This window comes from Pelophylax lessonae (genome assembly GCF_965119305.1).
Source record: "Pelophylax lessonae genome assembly, chromosome: 6".
Taxonomy (NCBI): Eukaryota; Metazoa; Chordata; class Amphibia; order Anura; family Ranidae; genus Pelophylax; species Pelophylax lessonae.
Genome location: NC_138773.1, coordinates 42633357 through 42648708, shown reverse-complemented (window position 1 = coordinate 42648708; position 15352 = coordinate 42633357). Strand labels below are relative to the sequence as shown.

The following is a 15352-nucleotide window of genomic DNA, read 5'->3' as shown; positions in this document are numbered from 1 at the left end:
CTAACTAATCAAATAGTGCTCTCCCTGGTTTAAGGGAGGCCAAAAACTTTAACAAACAGTCCCTATATGGGGCGCTACATACAGTATATGAGATATCAAGCCAGCCCTTTACCTTCTCTAGCTTCTGTTCCAGCAATGGATTTTGTTTCACTCTAGCCTTGAGCTTATGAAAGGCTTCCCTAACAAATCAAGCAAACCGATAACATAGCTCCCAGCTTTTTGAGATGGTAACAAAGGACACCTATTAGCAAAAGACACGCCCCCTTAAAAGGAGAATTATACAAAAAGAAAAAAAATGATTAGTTAAACCCACAAGTGATTTTTTTACCACTACTATTCCTTTATACAAACTTTTGAAATATATAAATGCAGCAAATTAGAAATTGGATGAAAGATTTAGCACTGAGAAACTTTTTGAAAGCTAAAAAAAGTGCATTTTATATACAACTCTATAGATCAGACTAGGGATAGATCGATACGGTTTTTTCAGGGCCGATACCGATATATTGGTCACAACGTATCGGTATCGGCCAATATGGGCCGATATTTTGTACATCCTATTTCAGGGTCCGAGACTAGTCTTCTCCTCCTCCAACCATTAGGTGGTGATGCTCATGTAAGGGTAAAATGATGTCACATAGCATAATTCCGTTTACAAATGTTATTGAATATGCCACTCACATATGTACAAATTAAAGATATAAGCAATTCCACATAAGCAGATCTGCTGGCAGATCGGTATCTCTCACCCACTTGCCGTAAGTGACACCCAGGCGATACCGCTCCATCCGGCATACGATCTCGGGAGGTCACGTGGTCACGCCGGCAATATCGGCCAGTTCCAGGGCCGATACAGATATATCGGTAAAAGTCAATATCGGCCCTCTGATAATCGGCCGATCCCTAGATCAGACCAGAATAAGGGACAAATAAGGAGGAAAGAGGGATAGAGGGACTTTGTTTCAAATCAGGGACAGTCCCCTCTAAATCAGGGACAGTCCCCTCTGTAGTATGGTAAGCAACGGGTTAAGTTGCTGTCTGCAAAATGTTACTATTATGTATATGTCTGGGAGCTGGGTGTGGCTGAAGTTAGTTGCATGCTGATGTGCAGTGAATAAAGAAGCAACCTGTACAGCTTGTCTGTGTTAATACACTACATTTTGGCGACGAGGATGGCTAGCTTTCTGGATTTACCGGCTATCGGACCGTTTGATGTGTCTGGAGACCACACTAGTCTCTCACAGCGCTGGGACAAGTGGAAGAAGGGATTTCAGCTCTATGTTATAGCCACAGGAGTGACTGCACCTGCTCAGAAGAGAGCCATGCTGCTGCATCTAGCTGGACCTCAAGTTCAGGACATTTTTGAAACCCTGGGAGCAACAAGGGAAGATTCAGACTATGAGACAGCCATGAATAAACTGAGTGAGTACTTTGAGCCAAAGAAAAATATTCCCTATGAAAGATATAAGTTTAGACAGGCTGTGCAAGAACTGGGAGAAACCACAGACAGTTATGTGACTAGGCTGAAATATCTGGCAAAGTCTTGTGATTTTGGGACTGTAACTGAGGAGATAATCAGAGATCAGGTCATAGAGAAATGCACATCTGTGCACCTCAGGAGGAGATTATTGAGAGAACCTAGTCTCACACTTACTAGTCTGCAGGAGATTGCAAGAGCCATTGAACTGTCTGAGCTCCAGGCTCTGCATATTGAAACCAAGAACACTGCATCTGTCAATACAGTCTCCAAACCTACCTATAATAATAGGAATATCTGGAGTAGGAAAGAGAGTTTTCCAAAGAGGATTTTACACATCACCTGCAATAAATGTGGCAGGGCGGGACACACAAGTCAGGACTGCACTGTGGTACAGAATAAAATGTGCTATGCTTGTGGAAAGACAGGTCATTTTGCAGCTGTGTGTAGAAGTACAACCAGAGATAACAAAACCAAAGGACAATCTGCACAAGTAAATGTTATAGCTGAGGATAAAAAGAGTGCTCCTGACTGTGAATTTATATTCTCCCTGTGTTCTCTGCAAGCCGGGACATTAACCATTAAGATTGGAAATACAGATGTGTCAGTGTTGATTGACTCTGGAGCTACATGCAATGTTATGGACTTGGCTTCTTGGCACAGTCTTAATGGCAGAGAAAATCACCTTAAATTGTGTAACACCACTAAACAGATTTATACTTATGGCTCCAGTACACCACTGCAACTTAAAGGCAAATTTTATACCTCTGTTCAAACACATGAGACTGGTCCTCCATTGCAGACCGAATTCTATGTTGTAGATGGCACAGGGTCGCCTCTGCTTGGTCGTCAAACCGCAATGGCACTAGGGGTGTTACAGATTGGCCGTGATGTAGGCAGCGCAAGAGTGAATATGGTGTCTCCTGCTATTTCTGCATTGAAAGAGGAATTTAAAGATTGCTTCTCTGGGTTTGGAAAATTAAAGGATTTTCAGTTGGAGCTTCACATTGATCCACATGTAAAGCCTATTGCACAGCCAGTACGCAGACTTCCTTATAGCCTGAGATCACCTGTTGAGCACAAACTGGCAGAGCTGCTAGACCTTGACATTATTGAACCTGTGGAAGGGCCCACTCCGTGGGTATCGCCGTTAGTTGTTGTACCAAAGGGCACAGATATTCGGATTTGTGTGGACATGAGATGTGCTAACCAAGCTGTGCAGAGAGAGAGACATCCAATTCCCACTATTGAAGATGTTCTACATGCAATGAATGGGGCAAGTGTCTTCAGTAAACTGGATTTGAAATGGGGTTATCATCAGATTGAATTGACCCCAGCATCTAGAGTCATCACTACATTTGCAAGCCATAAAGGTCTTTTTAGATACAAGAGGTTGATGTTTGGCGTATCGTCCGCACCGGAGGCCTATCAACATGTGATTCAGCAAGTGCTACATGGTTGTGAAGGCACGCATAACATTTCTGATGATATAATTGTGTGGGGAACAAACACACAGGAGCACGATGAACGTCTCCGTGCAGTGCTAAATCGCTTGAAGGAGAAAGGGTTAACATTAAATGAGAAGAAGTGCACATTTCAAATGAATAAAATGACTTTTATGGGCCATGTGCTGTCTGACAGGGGCATTGGTCCGGAGGACTGTAAAATTAAAGCTGTGTCTGATGCCAGAAATCCTGAAAACCCTGCAGAAGTACGCAGTTTTCTTGGGCTAGTGAATTACTGTGCCAAGTTTATTCCAGATATGGCGACTGTCAGTGAACCTTTGAGAGTGTTGACTCGCAAAGCAGTCCCGTGGAAGTGGGGCTTTTTGGAACAAGGTGCATTTGATGAACTTAAGAGACGGCTGACTTGCGCCACAACTTTGGCTTATTTCAATCCTACTGCACACTCCCAAGTTATTGTCGATGCTAGCCCTGTGGGGTTAGGCGCCATCTTGGTTCAGAGACAATGCACAGGCGATTACAGGCCTATTCAGTATGCAAGCAGATCCCTCACTGATGTAGAGAGACGTTATTCTCAGACCGAGCTTTGGCTGTTGTTTGGGGATGTGAAAGGTTTCACACCTATCTCTACGGCCTTGATTTTGAAATCATCACAGACCACAAGCCTCTGGAAGTGATATATTCGCCACGCTCAAAACCATCCGCCAGAATTGAGAGATGGGTTCTCAGATTGTTACCATATCGCTTTACAGTGCGGTACAGACCTGGACCGACTAATGCGGCAGATGCACTTTCCAGATTGCCTCAGTCTTCTGCACCTGTTCATAACCTGGCAGAAGAGTACATTCGTTTTGTGGCTACTAACGCCATGCCTCAGGCATTGACACCGCGGGAGGTTGAAGAATTGTCATCTGTGGATCCGGAAATTGCTCGGTTGAGAAAATGTGTAAGACAAGGGGTTTGGGTGGATTGTGACCCAAGCTATCACAGAATCAAACAAGAGCTGAGTATTGCAGGACAACTAGTTCTACGTGGCCATCGTATTGTGATGTGATGCCTAAAGACTTACGGAAACATACATTACATTTAGCCCATGAGGGCCATCAAGGCATTGTACGCACCAAACAAAGATTACGTGAGAAAGTCTGGTGGCCAGGAATTGACAAGGATGTGGAACGTTTGGTTTCTTCATGTCGAGCATGTCAGTTGGTGGGCAGCAAACCTAAACCAGAACCAGTAACTCACACTGTTCTACCTGAGGGACCATGGGAAGATTTAGCCATTGATCTGTGCGACATTCCATCTGGACACCATCTTTTAGTTGTTGTGGACTATTATTAAAGGTGGCAAGAGGTGGTAGTTCTCACTAAAGCTAGATCATCAACTGTAATTGAGGGGTTGGAGAGCATTTTTGCATCTCATGGGTTGCCTAAACGGATTGTGAGTGATAATGGTGCCCAATTTACTTCTCAGGAATTTCAGGATTATCTGAAATCAAATGCTATTGAACATCATCGTACAACTCCATACTGGCCACAGGCTAACGGGGAAGTGGAACGCCAGAATCGAACCTTGCTGAAAGCTTTGCGGATTGCTCATTTAGAGAGAAGAGACTGGAAAAAGGAACTGTGGCGTTTTCTTTTGGCTTATCGCACAACTCCGCATACTGTCACTGGCGTTAGTCCTGCGGAACTTATTTGTGGTCGCAAATTCAGGACAAAATTGCCAGACATTGGGGGTCCTCCTACAAGTCAGAAACCTTTTCAGCATATTGATGAGGAAAGGAAGATCCGGGCTGAACAGTATGCAAACCACCGCCGCCATTGTCAACCTAGTGGCCTTCAACAGGGTGATAAGGTGTTGCTTCAAAATGATCGGTTTAACAAACTGGCTCCGTCTTTTGAACCTGAGCCTTATGTTGTAAAGGAGAAAAGAGGTACTCAAGTGGTTTTAGAGGATTTAGATGGACACACAAAAGTGCGTAATTCCTCATTTGTGAAGAAATTTATTGAGTCAGAAGGTCAAGTATCGGAAGATGGCGAACAGGCAAAGAGTAGTGATGATACTGCCAGTGATCCAGACTTCAATCCACAACCATCCACATCAGAATGGTCAAGAGAAAAACGAGCAACAAATCCACCGGCCTACCTTAAGGACTATGTGTATAGTCAGGAGTTTATAGTTTAAATTTTTAGTTGTTCATCCATGCATTTTGTTAATCTTATTAATACGTTGTGCATGTTATGTTTTATTCAAAGAGAGGAGGGAATGTAGTATGGTAAGCAACGGGTTAAGTTGCTGCCTGCAAAATGTTACTATTATGTATATGTCTGGGAGCTGGGTGTGGCTGAAGTTAGTTGCATGCTGATGTGCAGTGAATAAAGAAGCAACCTGTACAGCTTGTCTGTGTTAATACACTACACCCTCTAAATCAGGGACAGTTTGGAGCTATGCTATGACTCAATGAGCTTTTTATCAGCCCTGATGAAGAAGAGGAGCATTGCCCCTAAAACATGTAGGCTTGATTTATTTTGCACAAAGAAAGAAATAGTTGGATTCCTAATGAGTACTGTATATTGGTTCCTGTGATTTATTTCAGCTTTGGGCACTCTTTTTACCCCCTTGCACATATATAAAGTCACTAAGAGTGGCTTTTACCTGTGTGACTTCTTTCTCCTTACTAAAGGAATCGAAGAAGTTGGTGACCACAAAAGCTCCATAAGCTCCATTGAATGCTGCCTTCAGGCTCTTCTCATCATCCATATCTCCAGCTACCACCTCTGCACCGGCTTCCTTCAGCTTCACAGCAGCTGGTTTGCTGACATCGCGAGTCACCGCCCTGACTGCATACGAGCTGCTTTGTAGAAGAGCCTTGACCACCGAACCACCCTGTGATCCTGCAAGAAAGGCATGAGGTATTTAAATGCATTGCATGTCTGTAAACAGAGGGTGAAAGTTGACCTTTTTAGAATTATACAAGTCTGCATGAATTAATTTAAGATATTTAAAGCGGAGTTCCGGCCTCAAACATCGATAAAAATCGATTTTGGGCCATCCGCTTGCTAAGGGGAACCTGAAAAAGAAATGGATACTGACGATTTTTTTTTTTGGTCACTTCCGTTATTATAGAAGAAAATATACTCCCCTTCCTTCCACTTCCTCCCTCTGCGGCCGCGGCCCGCGCCGTCACTTCCGGCTTGCGATGATTCCTGGGAGCTGAATGTCATCGCTCCCAGGAGTCAATGCGCCTGCACCGGCCCCGCTCGTCACTTCCGGTGCAGGTACAGGTAAGTGCAACCCGGGACAGTTCAGAGGCTATCCATTATGGAATTTACTAGCCCTGACTGTCCCAGGGGTATTTTTAGCTCAAATTGACCCCCGAAGCTGGAACTCCGCTTTAAGAATAAAAATACAAAATAAATTTTCAAGACTTGTAACTTTTACCATAAAGCAATTGTGCCAAGGGAAAGGTATGGGAGCTGCCATTGTGAACCACTTCTTTTAAGAATGTTTTAAAGTGGTTCTAAAGGCTGAAGGTTTTTTTATCTTCATGCATCCTATGCATTCAAACCTTACCTGAGCTCCCTCCGATCCAGCGCTGTTCACGATAGCCTCGGCTGTCTGGGACTTCCCCTCCTAATTAGCTGAGCCTATTGGCTCCCACTGCTGTCAATCACAGCCAGTGAGCCAATGAGGAGAGAGCGGGGGCGGGTGTCTTATGGATAAAGAAGTGGCTCAGGAGCAAGCATGCAGCAGGAGCAAGCGGCTTTCTCTGGGGGGGGGGGGTCACTGTTCGAGGGGGGGGAAGAAGCCACGAGCACTGGCGGGGGACACAAAAATAAGGATCGGGGATGCTCTGTGCAAAACCACTGCACAGAGCAGGGGATAAACCAGGTTTGTTATAAAAAAAAAAACTGAACTTTAATTCCTTGTCTGTCACGCAGAGGCTTGGGCTTCAGTGTTTTATGAAATTCTGACACATATTTGCACCGTGCTTCTTCTGGGTCTGTTGGTCTTTTTTGTTATTAGCGCAAAAAATAAAAACTGTGGAGGTGATCAAATGCCAGCCAAAGAAAGCTCCATTTGTGAGGGGAAAAAAGAAAAAAAGGACAAATATATATTTTTTTTGGTACAGCTTTGCACGACCGCGCAATTGTCAGTTAAATTAACAGCGACGCATCGCAAAAAATGGCCTGGTCAGAAGGAAGGGGGGGGGGGAACCTTCCGGAGCTGAAGTGGTTAATGTAACTTTACTTAACAAGATGCAGCATATCAGTTCAATATGAACAACATCCTTTTCCCTAAACTAACTACTGTAGTGTGGCTGCCCAGGCATACCTTCATCAGGTGAGAGTCAATCTTGGCATTCTGCATGGCTTGGAGATATCAAAAAGTCCTGGTGTCCTCAGCAGACTGCAAGGCGTAACAGTCCCAGTACCTCCAATGGTGAGCGGGGACAGAACCAACCCAATCGGCTACCCAGGGCCCTGGATCTCAGTCTTCCCCCTTTTCATAGCACAGGTGAACTGGCTAGGACCAAAAAGCCCAGGAACTGCGCTTACAACAAATACCCTTTTCCCCTGGCCTGGGCCAGAGGCTAACTCACTAGAACCAACATTTTTCAACCTTCCTACCCCCACAGCAGCTTACACTGACAAGTAACCTACCATATGGAGGAGAATAGGGGCACAATGACCAACAATATTAATATTATTATTATATGTTAAAAAAGAAAATAAGTCAAGTCTACTTACAAATTTGGAGAAGGAGAGTGCTTGCAACTGGACTAATGGCAAACAAAGCGAGGCACTACTACTACTGTATGTGTAGCCTAAATGACATGGTATTAAAAACATATACAGTATCTCACAAAAGTGAGTACACCCTCACATTTTTGTAAATATTTTATTCTATCTTTTCATGTGACAACACTGAAGAAATGACACTTTGCTACAATGTAAAGTAGTGAGTGTACAGCTTGTATAACAGGTTAAATTTGCTGTCCCCTCAATATAGATCAACACACAGCCATTAATGTCTAAACCGCTGGCAATAAAAGGGAGTACACCCCTAAGTGAAAATGTCCAAATTGGGCCCAACTAGCCATTTTCCCTCCCCGGTGTCATGTGACTCGTTAGTGTTACAAGGTCTCAGGTGTGGATGGGGAGCAGGTATGTTAAATTTGGTGTTATCGCTCTCACTGGTCACTGGAAGTTCAACATGCACCTCATGGCAAAGAACTCTCTGAGGATCTGAAAAAAAAAAGAATTTTTGCTCTATATAAAGATGGCCTAGGCTATATGAAGATTGCCAAGACCCTGAAACTGAGCTGCAGCACAGTGGCCAAGACCATACAGCGGTTTAACAGGACAGATTCCACTCAGAACAGGCCTCGCCACAGTTCAACCAAAGAAGTTGAGTGCACGTGCTCAACATCATATCCAGAGGTTGTCTTTGGGAATTAGACGTATGAGTGCTGCCAGAATTGCTGCAGAGGTTGAAGGGGTAGAGGGTCAGCCTGTCAGTGCTCAGACCATACACCACACACTGCATCAAATTGGTCTGCATGGCTGTCATCCCAGAAGGAGGCCTCTTCTAAAGATGATGCATAAGAAAGCCTGCAAACGGTTTGCTGAAGACAAGGAGACTAAGGACATGGATTACTGGAACCATGTCCTGTGGTCTGATGAGACCAAGATAAACTTATTTGGTTAAGATGGTGTTAAGCGTGTGTGGCGGCAACCAGATGAGGAGTACAAAGACAAGTGTGTCTTGCCTACAGTCAAGCATGGTGGTGGGGGTGTCATGGTCTGGGGCTGCATGAGTGCTGCCGGCACTGGGTAGCTACAGTTCATTGAGGAACCATGAATGCCAACATGTACTGTGACATACTGAAGCAGAGCATGATCCCCTCCCTTCAGAGACTGGGCCGCAGGGCAGTATTCCAACATAACAACCCAAAACACACCTCCAAGATGACCACGGCCTTGCTAAAGAAGCTGAGGGTAAATTTGATGGACTGGCCAAGCATGTCTCCAGACCTAAACCCTATTGAGCATCTGTGGGGCATCCTCAAATGGAAGGTAGAGGAGCGCAAGGTCTCTAACATCCACCAGCTCCGTGATGTTGTCATGGAGGAGAGGAAGAGGACTCCAGTGGCAACCTGTGAAGCTCTGGTGAACTCCATGCACAAGAGGGTTAAGGCAGTGCTGGAAAATAATGGTGGCCACACAAAATTTTGACACTTTGGGTCCAATTTGGACATTTTCACTTGGGGTGTACTCACTTTTGTTGCCAGCGGTTTAGACATTAATGGCTGTGTGTTGAGTTATTTTGAGGGGACAGCAAATTTACACTGTTATACAAGCTGTACACTCACTACTTTACATTGTAGCAAAGTGTCATTTCTTCAGTGTTGTCACATGAAAAGATATAATAAAATATTTACAAAAATGTGAGGGGTGTACTTACTTTTGTGAGATACTGTCTTACATGGAGGCTGCCATTACTGACCTTATTTCTAATTGGTATTTGTATACCGCCGTCAATTTCCTCCGCATGTTACACATACATTGTACATTCACATCAGTCTCTGCCTTTAAGGGGCTTGCAATCTAAAGGTCCCAAACTCACATTCATACTAGGGCCAATTTACAGGAGCCAATTAACCTACTAGCATGCCTTTAGAGTGTGGGAGGAAACCAGAGTACAAAGAGGAAACCCACCCAGGCACAGGGAGAACATGCAAACTCCGTGAAGGTAGTGCCCTAGTTTGGATTCGAATTGACGCCCCTAGTGCTGCTAGGCGGAAGTGCTAACCATTTAGCTGACCTTTTAAAAATATGTTAGCTGCTTGGCTTCCATAATGTGATATGGAATTCCATACTTTCACTGAACTGAAATGATGACGATCAGGAAAGTCCGATGGTGGAATTTATGGCTGTTAGACAATTCTGGGCAACAAAATATTGTTCTACAAATCACTTTGTTGATGGCTTTACTAGGAGACGCAATTGAGCGCAAGCTAATCTTCAGAATATTTTGGACAGGGACAGCCAGGCAAATACATTTTGTAAAAGGGGGGCAAAATTGGCAGCACATGTGACATCAGTAAACTGAAATCTGATTTGCTGCTCTAACATTAAGTTAAGCTATTGTGATTTTTAAATTTCACACAATGTGCTCCCCCCCCCCTCCAGTGCCGGGACAAGGGGTGGGCAGGAGGGACAGTTGCCCTGGGCACAATGGTTTATTGCAGGAATGGGGGGGCACCTTGACCCTAAACCTAAGGGAAGGGAGGGCGCTGTTTGGCATCTTTGCCCTGGGCGCTGGATGACCTTGTCCCACCACTGCCCCCCTCCCTATCTAAACTAAGCCATACCCCAGCCCAGATGCATCCTAACATTCTAATATGCATAGGCGTGTGCACAGACAGGGTGTGCCAGATGTGCCTGTGCACACTCTAATCACCCTGTGTGGTGCCGGTTCCCCCCAAGCCCCCTAATGGGGCTCAAAAAAGGGAGGGATATAACTCTTGTCAGTTTATTTTCTACAATCTGTGTCCCATTGGGGAGATTTACCCTTACTTCCTGTCCCATAGCCAAACAGGAAGTAAGAGGAAATACCTGCAAATTATGGGAATCCCTTGGGGACCCCCTGGTCACCAGAACTAATGTCCCCATGGGATGATTTCCCCCTCTATTACCTTTCTGTGGACAATTCAAACTTCAGGATTTTTTTTCACTTTCAATGATAAACAGGACAAATAAGAGAGGGTGAATTTCCCTAACGGGGGCACAGACTGCAATAAAAACCTGACAGGGGTTCTAATCCCTCTCCACTCTATCAACACTAAAAACGTTTTGCCTTTAGTTATACTAAGGATTGGGTCAGGTGCACATTATGTAAAGATGCAGTTATCCTTTAAGAAGTTTTTATGAATAATGTCCCAGACTGTTTTATTGAGTACATCGTCTTCTGGCTCCATGGAGTTGACATTTCAAGATGCAATTAATATTTTATTATTCTGCAGCCTGCTTTAGGCTCCATGTACACGGGACGTTGTTAAAAGTCCCTTTGAATGCTGGAATTTTTAGGACGTTTGAAATGTCCGTTCGGTCGCATTTGTACCCGCGTTTAGGTTTAGAACCGTTCCTAGAGGTCAAAAAAATGATTCCCCTTTAAAATGGAAAAAACGCGAACGCCAAACGCGGGTCATCGCGTTCAGATGCGTTCGGTCGCATTTTTGCGTTTGAAACGCCGGGAAACACACGTTCGAACGCAAATAATTGCGTTCTAAAAACAGTCCCTGAACGCAACTGCCCGCAAACGACCGCAAACGACCTGGTGTACATGGACAGATAAGATAAAATGTAGATGGGTTCAGGGGCTTCTAAAAAAAAACGCCCAACTGCTCCTAAATGGCCATTTCCAGCGTCCCGTGTACATGGAGCCTTAGGGCTATTTGAAACTAGGTGGGTGCAGTCCTTTGTAGATGTGCCCCAGCACATTGCAGTATTAGCCCCGAGCTACCCCAGTGCGACTTGTCATGCGATTTGACAGGTCTAAGTCACATGACACCTCGAGCCCTGCCTGGCAGGATCGCTCGGGTGGGCTGGGACTACGATTTGAACACACCTGAGCCCATCCCTACTATTAAGGGCAGGGACTCCCTCACCTCCATGATCTGAGAATTGCCTGTCTAAAGCCTTGTACACACGTGTTGAAATTTGGCAGGGAATTTTCGTCCGACGGATCTGCCAATTTTCGGCTTGTTAGTATGATGCTTCCAACAACCGACTCCGACTTTTCGGCTGAAAAAAATCTGGTCTGCAGGCTATAAAATTTTTGTCCACGGTCAAAACACGGCCGATTTTCATCTCATTAGTACAGATTTCGACAGGGAAAAATCTAATGAGAAAGACTGGGCATGCTCAGAGAAGAAAGAACACAAAGAAAGCAATCCAACACATGACATCACTTCTGAAGTAGAATTCTGTCGGGCGAGAAAATTCGTGTGCAGTCTAGAGCACATTCCAACCAACAAAACACCACTCTGGACAAAAGACGGACGATCGGTCGGCCGATAATCGTTGCGTGTGTACGGGGCTTAACATTCATCCCCCTTTTTGATTTGATACCAATATCCCTCTTTAAACAAACCCATGCTAAATTCCATGTGGCAAACTGACAGCAGGAGATAAAGAAAATCTAAACCCAATTGCTGACCTTAGCTTTAACAAATAAACGCTTTCCAAAAGTGGTTTTCACTCCTTTTCAATCTATGGATTTCATTAAAAGATTATCTGATGATCCTGCCATGAAAATTCTTGCTTGGGCACTTCCTGTAAAGTGTGACTACTGCCTCCCAATTCCAATCCGGTGTCACCCTTTCATGCGCTCCCATTGTGAAGACTACAATGGGTAGTGCCACTGTCCTGTCAGAATACCGCTGCCTATCAGATTCTGCCACCAGAAGTGACGTACGGACTAGAACAAGTTACTGCGCATGCGAAGGTGATCTGTCAGAATACCGCTACCTATCAGATTCTGCTACCGGAAGTGACGTACGGCCTAGAACAACTAGAGGAGATGCCTGAGAGGGGACATGATAGCAATTTATAAATACCTCAATGGTGATCTCAGCATAGAAAAAAAGCTATTCAGTCGCAGGGACTGCATGAGGATGCGAAGGCATACAATGCGATTAGAGGAGAAGCGTTTTAACCTCAGGCAACGTGGGGGGTTCTTTACTGTTAGGGCTACAAGATTGTGGAATTCTCTACCACAAGAGGTGGTTTCTGCGGGAAGTATGGTGGCTTTCAACAGACTCTTGGATGTACATCTCAATGATCAGAACATTCAGGGCTATGAGAGATGATTACGGCCACACACACCTACACAGGTTGAACTGGATGGACTATTGTCTTTATTCAACCTCAACTACTATGCAACTTAGTGCGCATGCGCTATGCGTTCCAATACCTGTCCTAATGCAAAAGAACACGAAGCAGAGGCGGACATCTTCTTACACCCACGCAAGTCTTGAATTTTACATTTATTTTAGCAGTTAGCTCACCTCATATACTAAAATAGACTATTTCACCGCGACCAAGTGAAATAGTCTATTTCACTATATAATCAGTTTGTCGCTGAGCAGTGCGGGGTGTACAAAGATGGCCGTCGCCACCTTCTACCTGCAGATTTCTCGCTATACTTAGTAGAATACAATAATAATAGAAATGTAATACTGTGATTCAGTATATAAGGGGAGTTTACAACTAAAAATAAATGTAAAATTCAGGACTTGCGTGGGTGTAAGAAGATGTCTGCCTCTGCATTGTGTTCTGTCCCATTAGGAAACCTATTGGAACGCATAGCGGCCATGTTGAAACGCATGCGCAGTAAGTTGTTCCAGTCCGTACGTCACTTCCGGTAGCAGAATCTGATAGGTAGCAGTATTCTGACAGAACACCATCACAATTTGTGTATGTATGGTCAGTTGGCAGGAAGCCAGTCCAGAGCAATGATGTAAGAGTGCATGTAGACAGGAATGGCTGGAGGAGGTCAGCAGCAAGGAAGAATAAAAATAAGTGCCGGTATAACGTGAGAATTACCTACCCCGTGAGAAAAACCTACCCTCGTCACTTCCGGCCAGAAACAGCTGAGCAGCGGCGCAGTGCGCATGCTCAAAGCCCCCGATACGTAATGGGGCAGCTGAGGATCAGACTAGTGCGCATGCGCACTAGTATGAAATTATCACGGTGTCCGTGATAAAAACCTACCGACGCGGCGGTTAAATTAAAACAGCTGGGCTGCACTATGAATCATCTCCGCTCCTCTCCCTGTCACTACCCTGATCTTGGCTAGTAAATATAAAAGCGGCTCTCGGCTCCGTGATTTATGTTTTCATACACCCGCCGCCGCTTTTATATTTACCAGCCCAGATCAGAGAAGTGACAGGGACAGGAGCGGTGATGACTCGTATTGCAGGCCAACTGTTTTAATGAAACCGCCGCATTAAACACACTGCCGTGCAACCGGAAGTGACGAGGGTAGGTTTTTCTCACGGGTAGGTAATTCTCACGGAACACCGGTTCACATTTGTGCGATGCGGGAAGGCTGCGAATATGCAGCGTGATCCAGCATCGCATCCGCACCTCTGGCAGTTCACACTGCCATATGCGATACGCAGGGGTGTCAATTAAAAGTTAACGACACCCCCAGTTGCGGTCGCATATCGCAGTGCGATCTGCAAGTTCGCACAGAATCGGATCGTACTAGTGTGAACCACCATGTGATCTGATTCTGCTGCGAATAAAAAAAAGCCTCATGTGCGAGTTTAGCGCGGATGCGGTGCGAATTCAGCCATACAAAGTGTATGGCTAAAATTCGCACCGCACATGAGATCGCATGTAATTTAGGAGCAGTGCGCTCCGAATTACATGCAATCTCTGCAATCGCACAAATGTGAACCGGGCAGTGTTGGGGGTAACGAGCTACAAAGTAACTACATTACTTTTTTTGGTAACTAAGTAATGTAACTAGTTACAATACTAATATTGGTAACTTCACTACTTTACTAGGCTATAGGAGGTAACTTCACTACTTTACTAGGCTATAGGAGGTAACTACACTACTTTACTAGGCTATAGGAGGTAACTTCACTACTTTACTAGGCTATAGGAGGTAACTACACTACTTTACTAGGCTATAGGAGGTAACTACACTACTTTACTAGGCTATAGGAGGTAACTACACTACTTTACTAGGCTATAGGAGGTAACTACACTACTTTACTAGGCTATAGGAGGTAACTACACTACTTTACTAGGTTATAGGAGGTAACTACACTACTTTACTAGGCAATAGGAGGTAACTACACTACTTTACTAGGCTATAGGAGGTAACTACACTACTTTACTAGGCTATAGGAAGTAACTACACTACTTTACTAGGCTATAGGAGGTAATTACACTACTTTACTAGGCTATAGGAGGTAACTACACTACTTTACTAGACTATAGGAGGTAACTACACTACTTTACTAGGCTATAGGAACGCGCTTTCCTGCGTTACCCAAGCCGTGCGATACAATCTTTATTTCGAAGAATAGAGAGGGATGAAGTTTAGGACTTTTTGTTGCACTTTATGTTTTATTCAGTTTTTTCAGGTTTTGTTCTCATGTTTCCCAAAGCCTGTGTTTATACAATAAACTCTATGCAGAAAGAGTGTCATGTATCTTCTTCTACACGGTCAATTAAGAAAGTGGAAAGTAAAGTAATAAATAGTGAAGTTACTTTTCAAATGCAGTAACTAGTAAAGTAATCTCGTTACAATTTACAGAAGTAACTAGCAACTAGTTACATTTTTTGAGTAACTACCCCTACACTGGAACCGGGGCTAAGAGCCG

General features: G+C 44.4%; 1 protein-coding gene across 1 annotated transcript in view; it reads right to left on the bottom strand.

Moving 5' to 3' along the window:
* Positions 1-15352, bottom strand: part of LOC309558549 (uncharacterized protein) — a 40897-nt gene that overhangs the window by 8864 nt on the left and 16681 nt on the right. The window contains exon 8 of the mRNA XM_082261628.1: positions 5599-5837. Within this exon, the coding sequence (XP_082117754.1) occupies positions 5599-5837 (239 nt within the window). The remainder of the gene's footprint in view (positions 1-5598; positions 5838-15352) is intronic.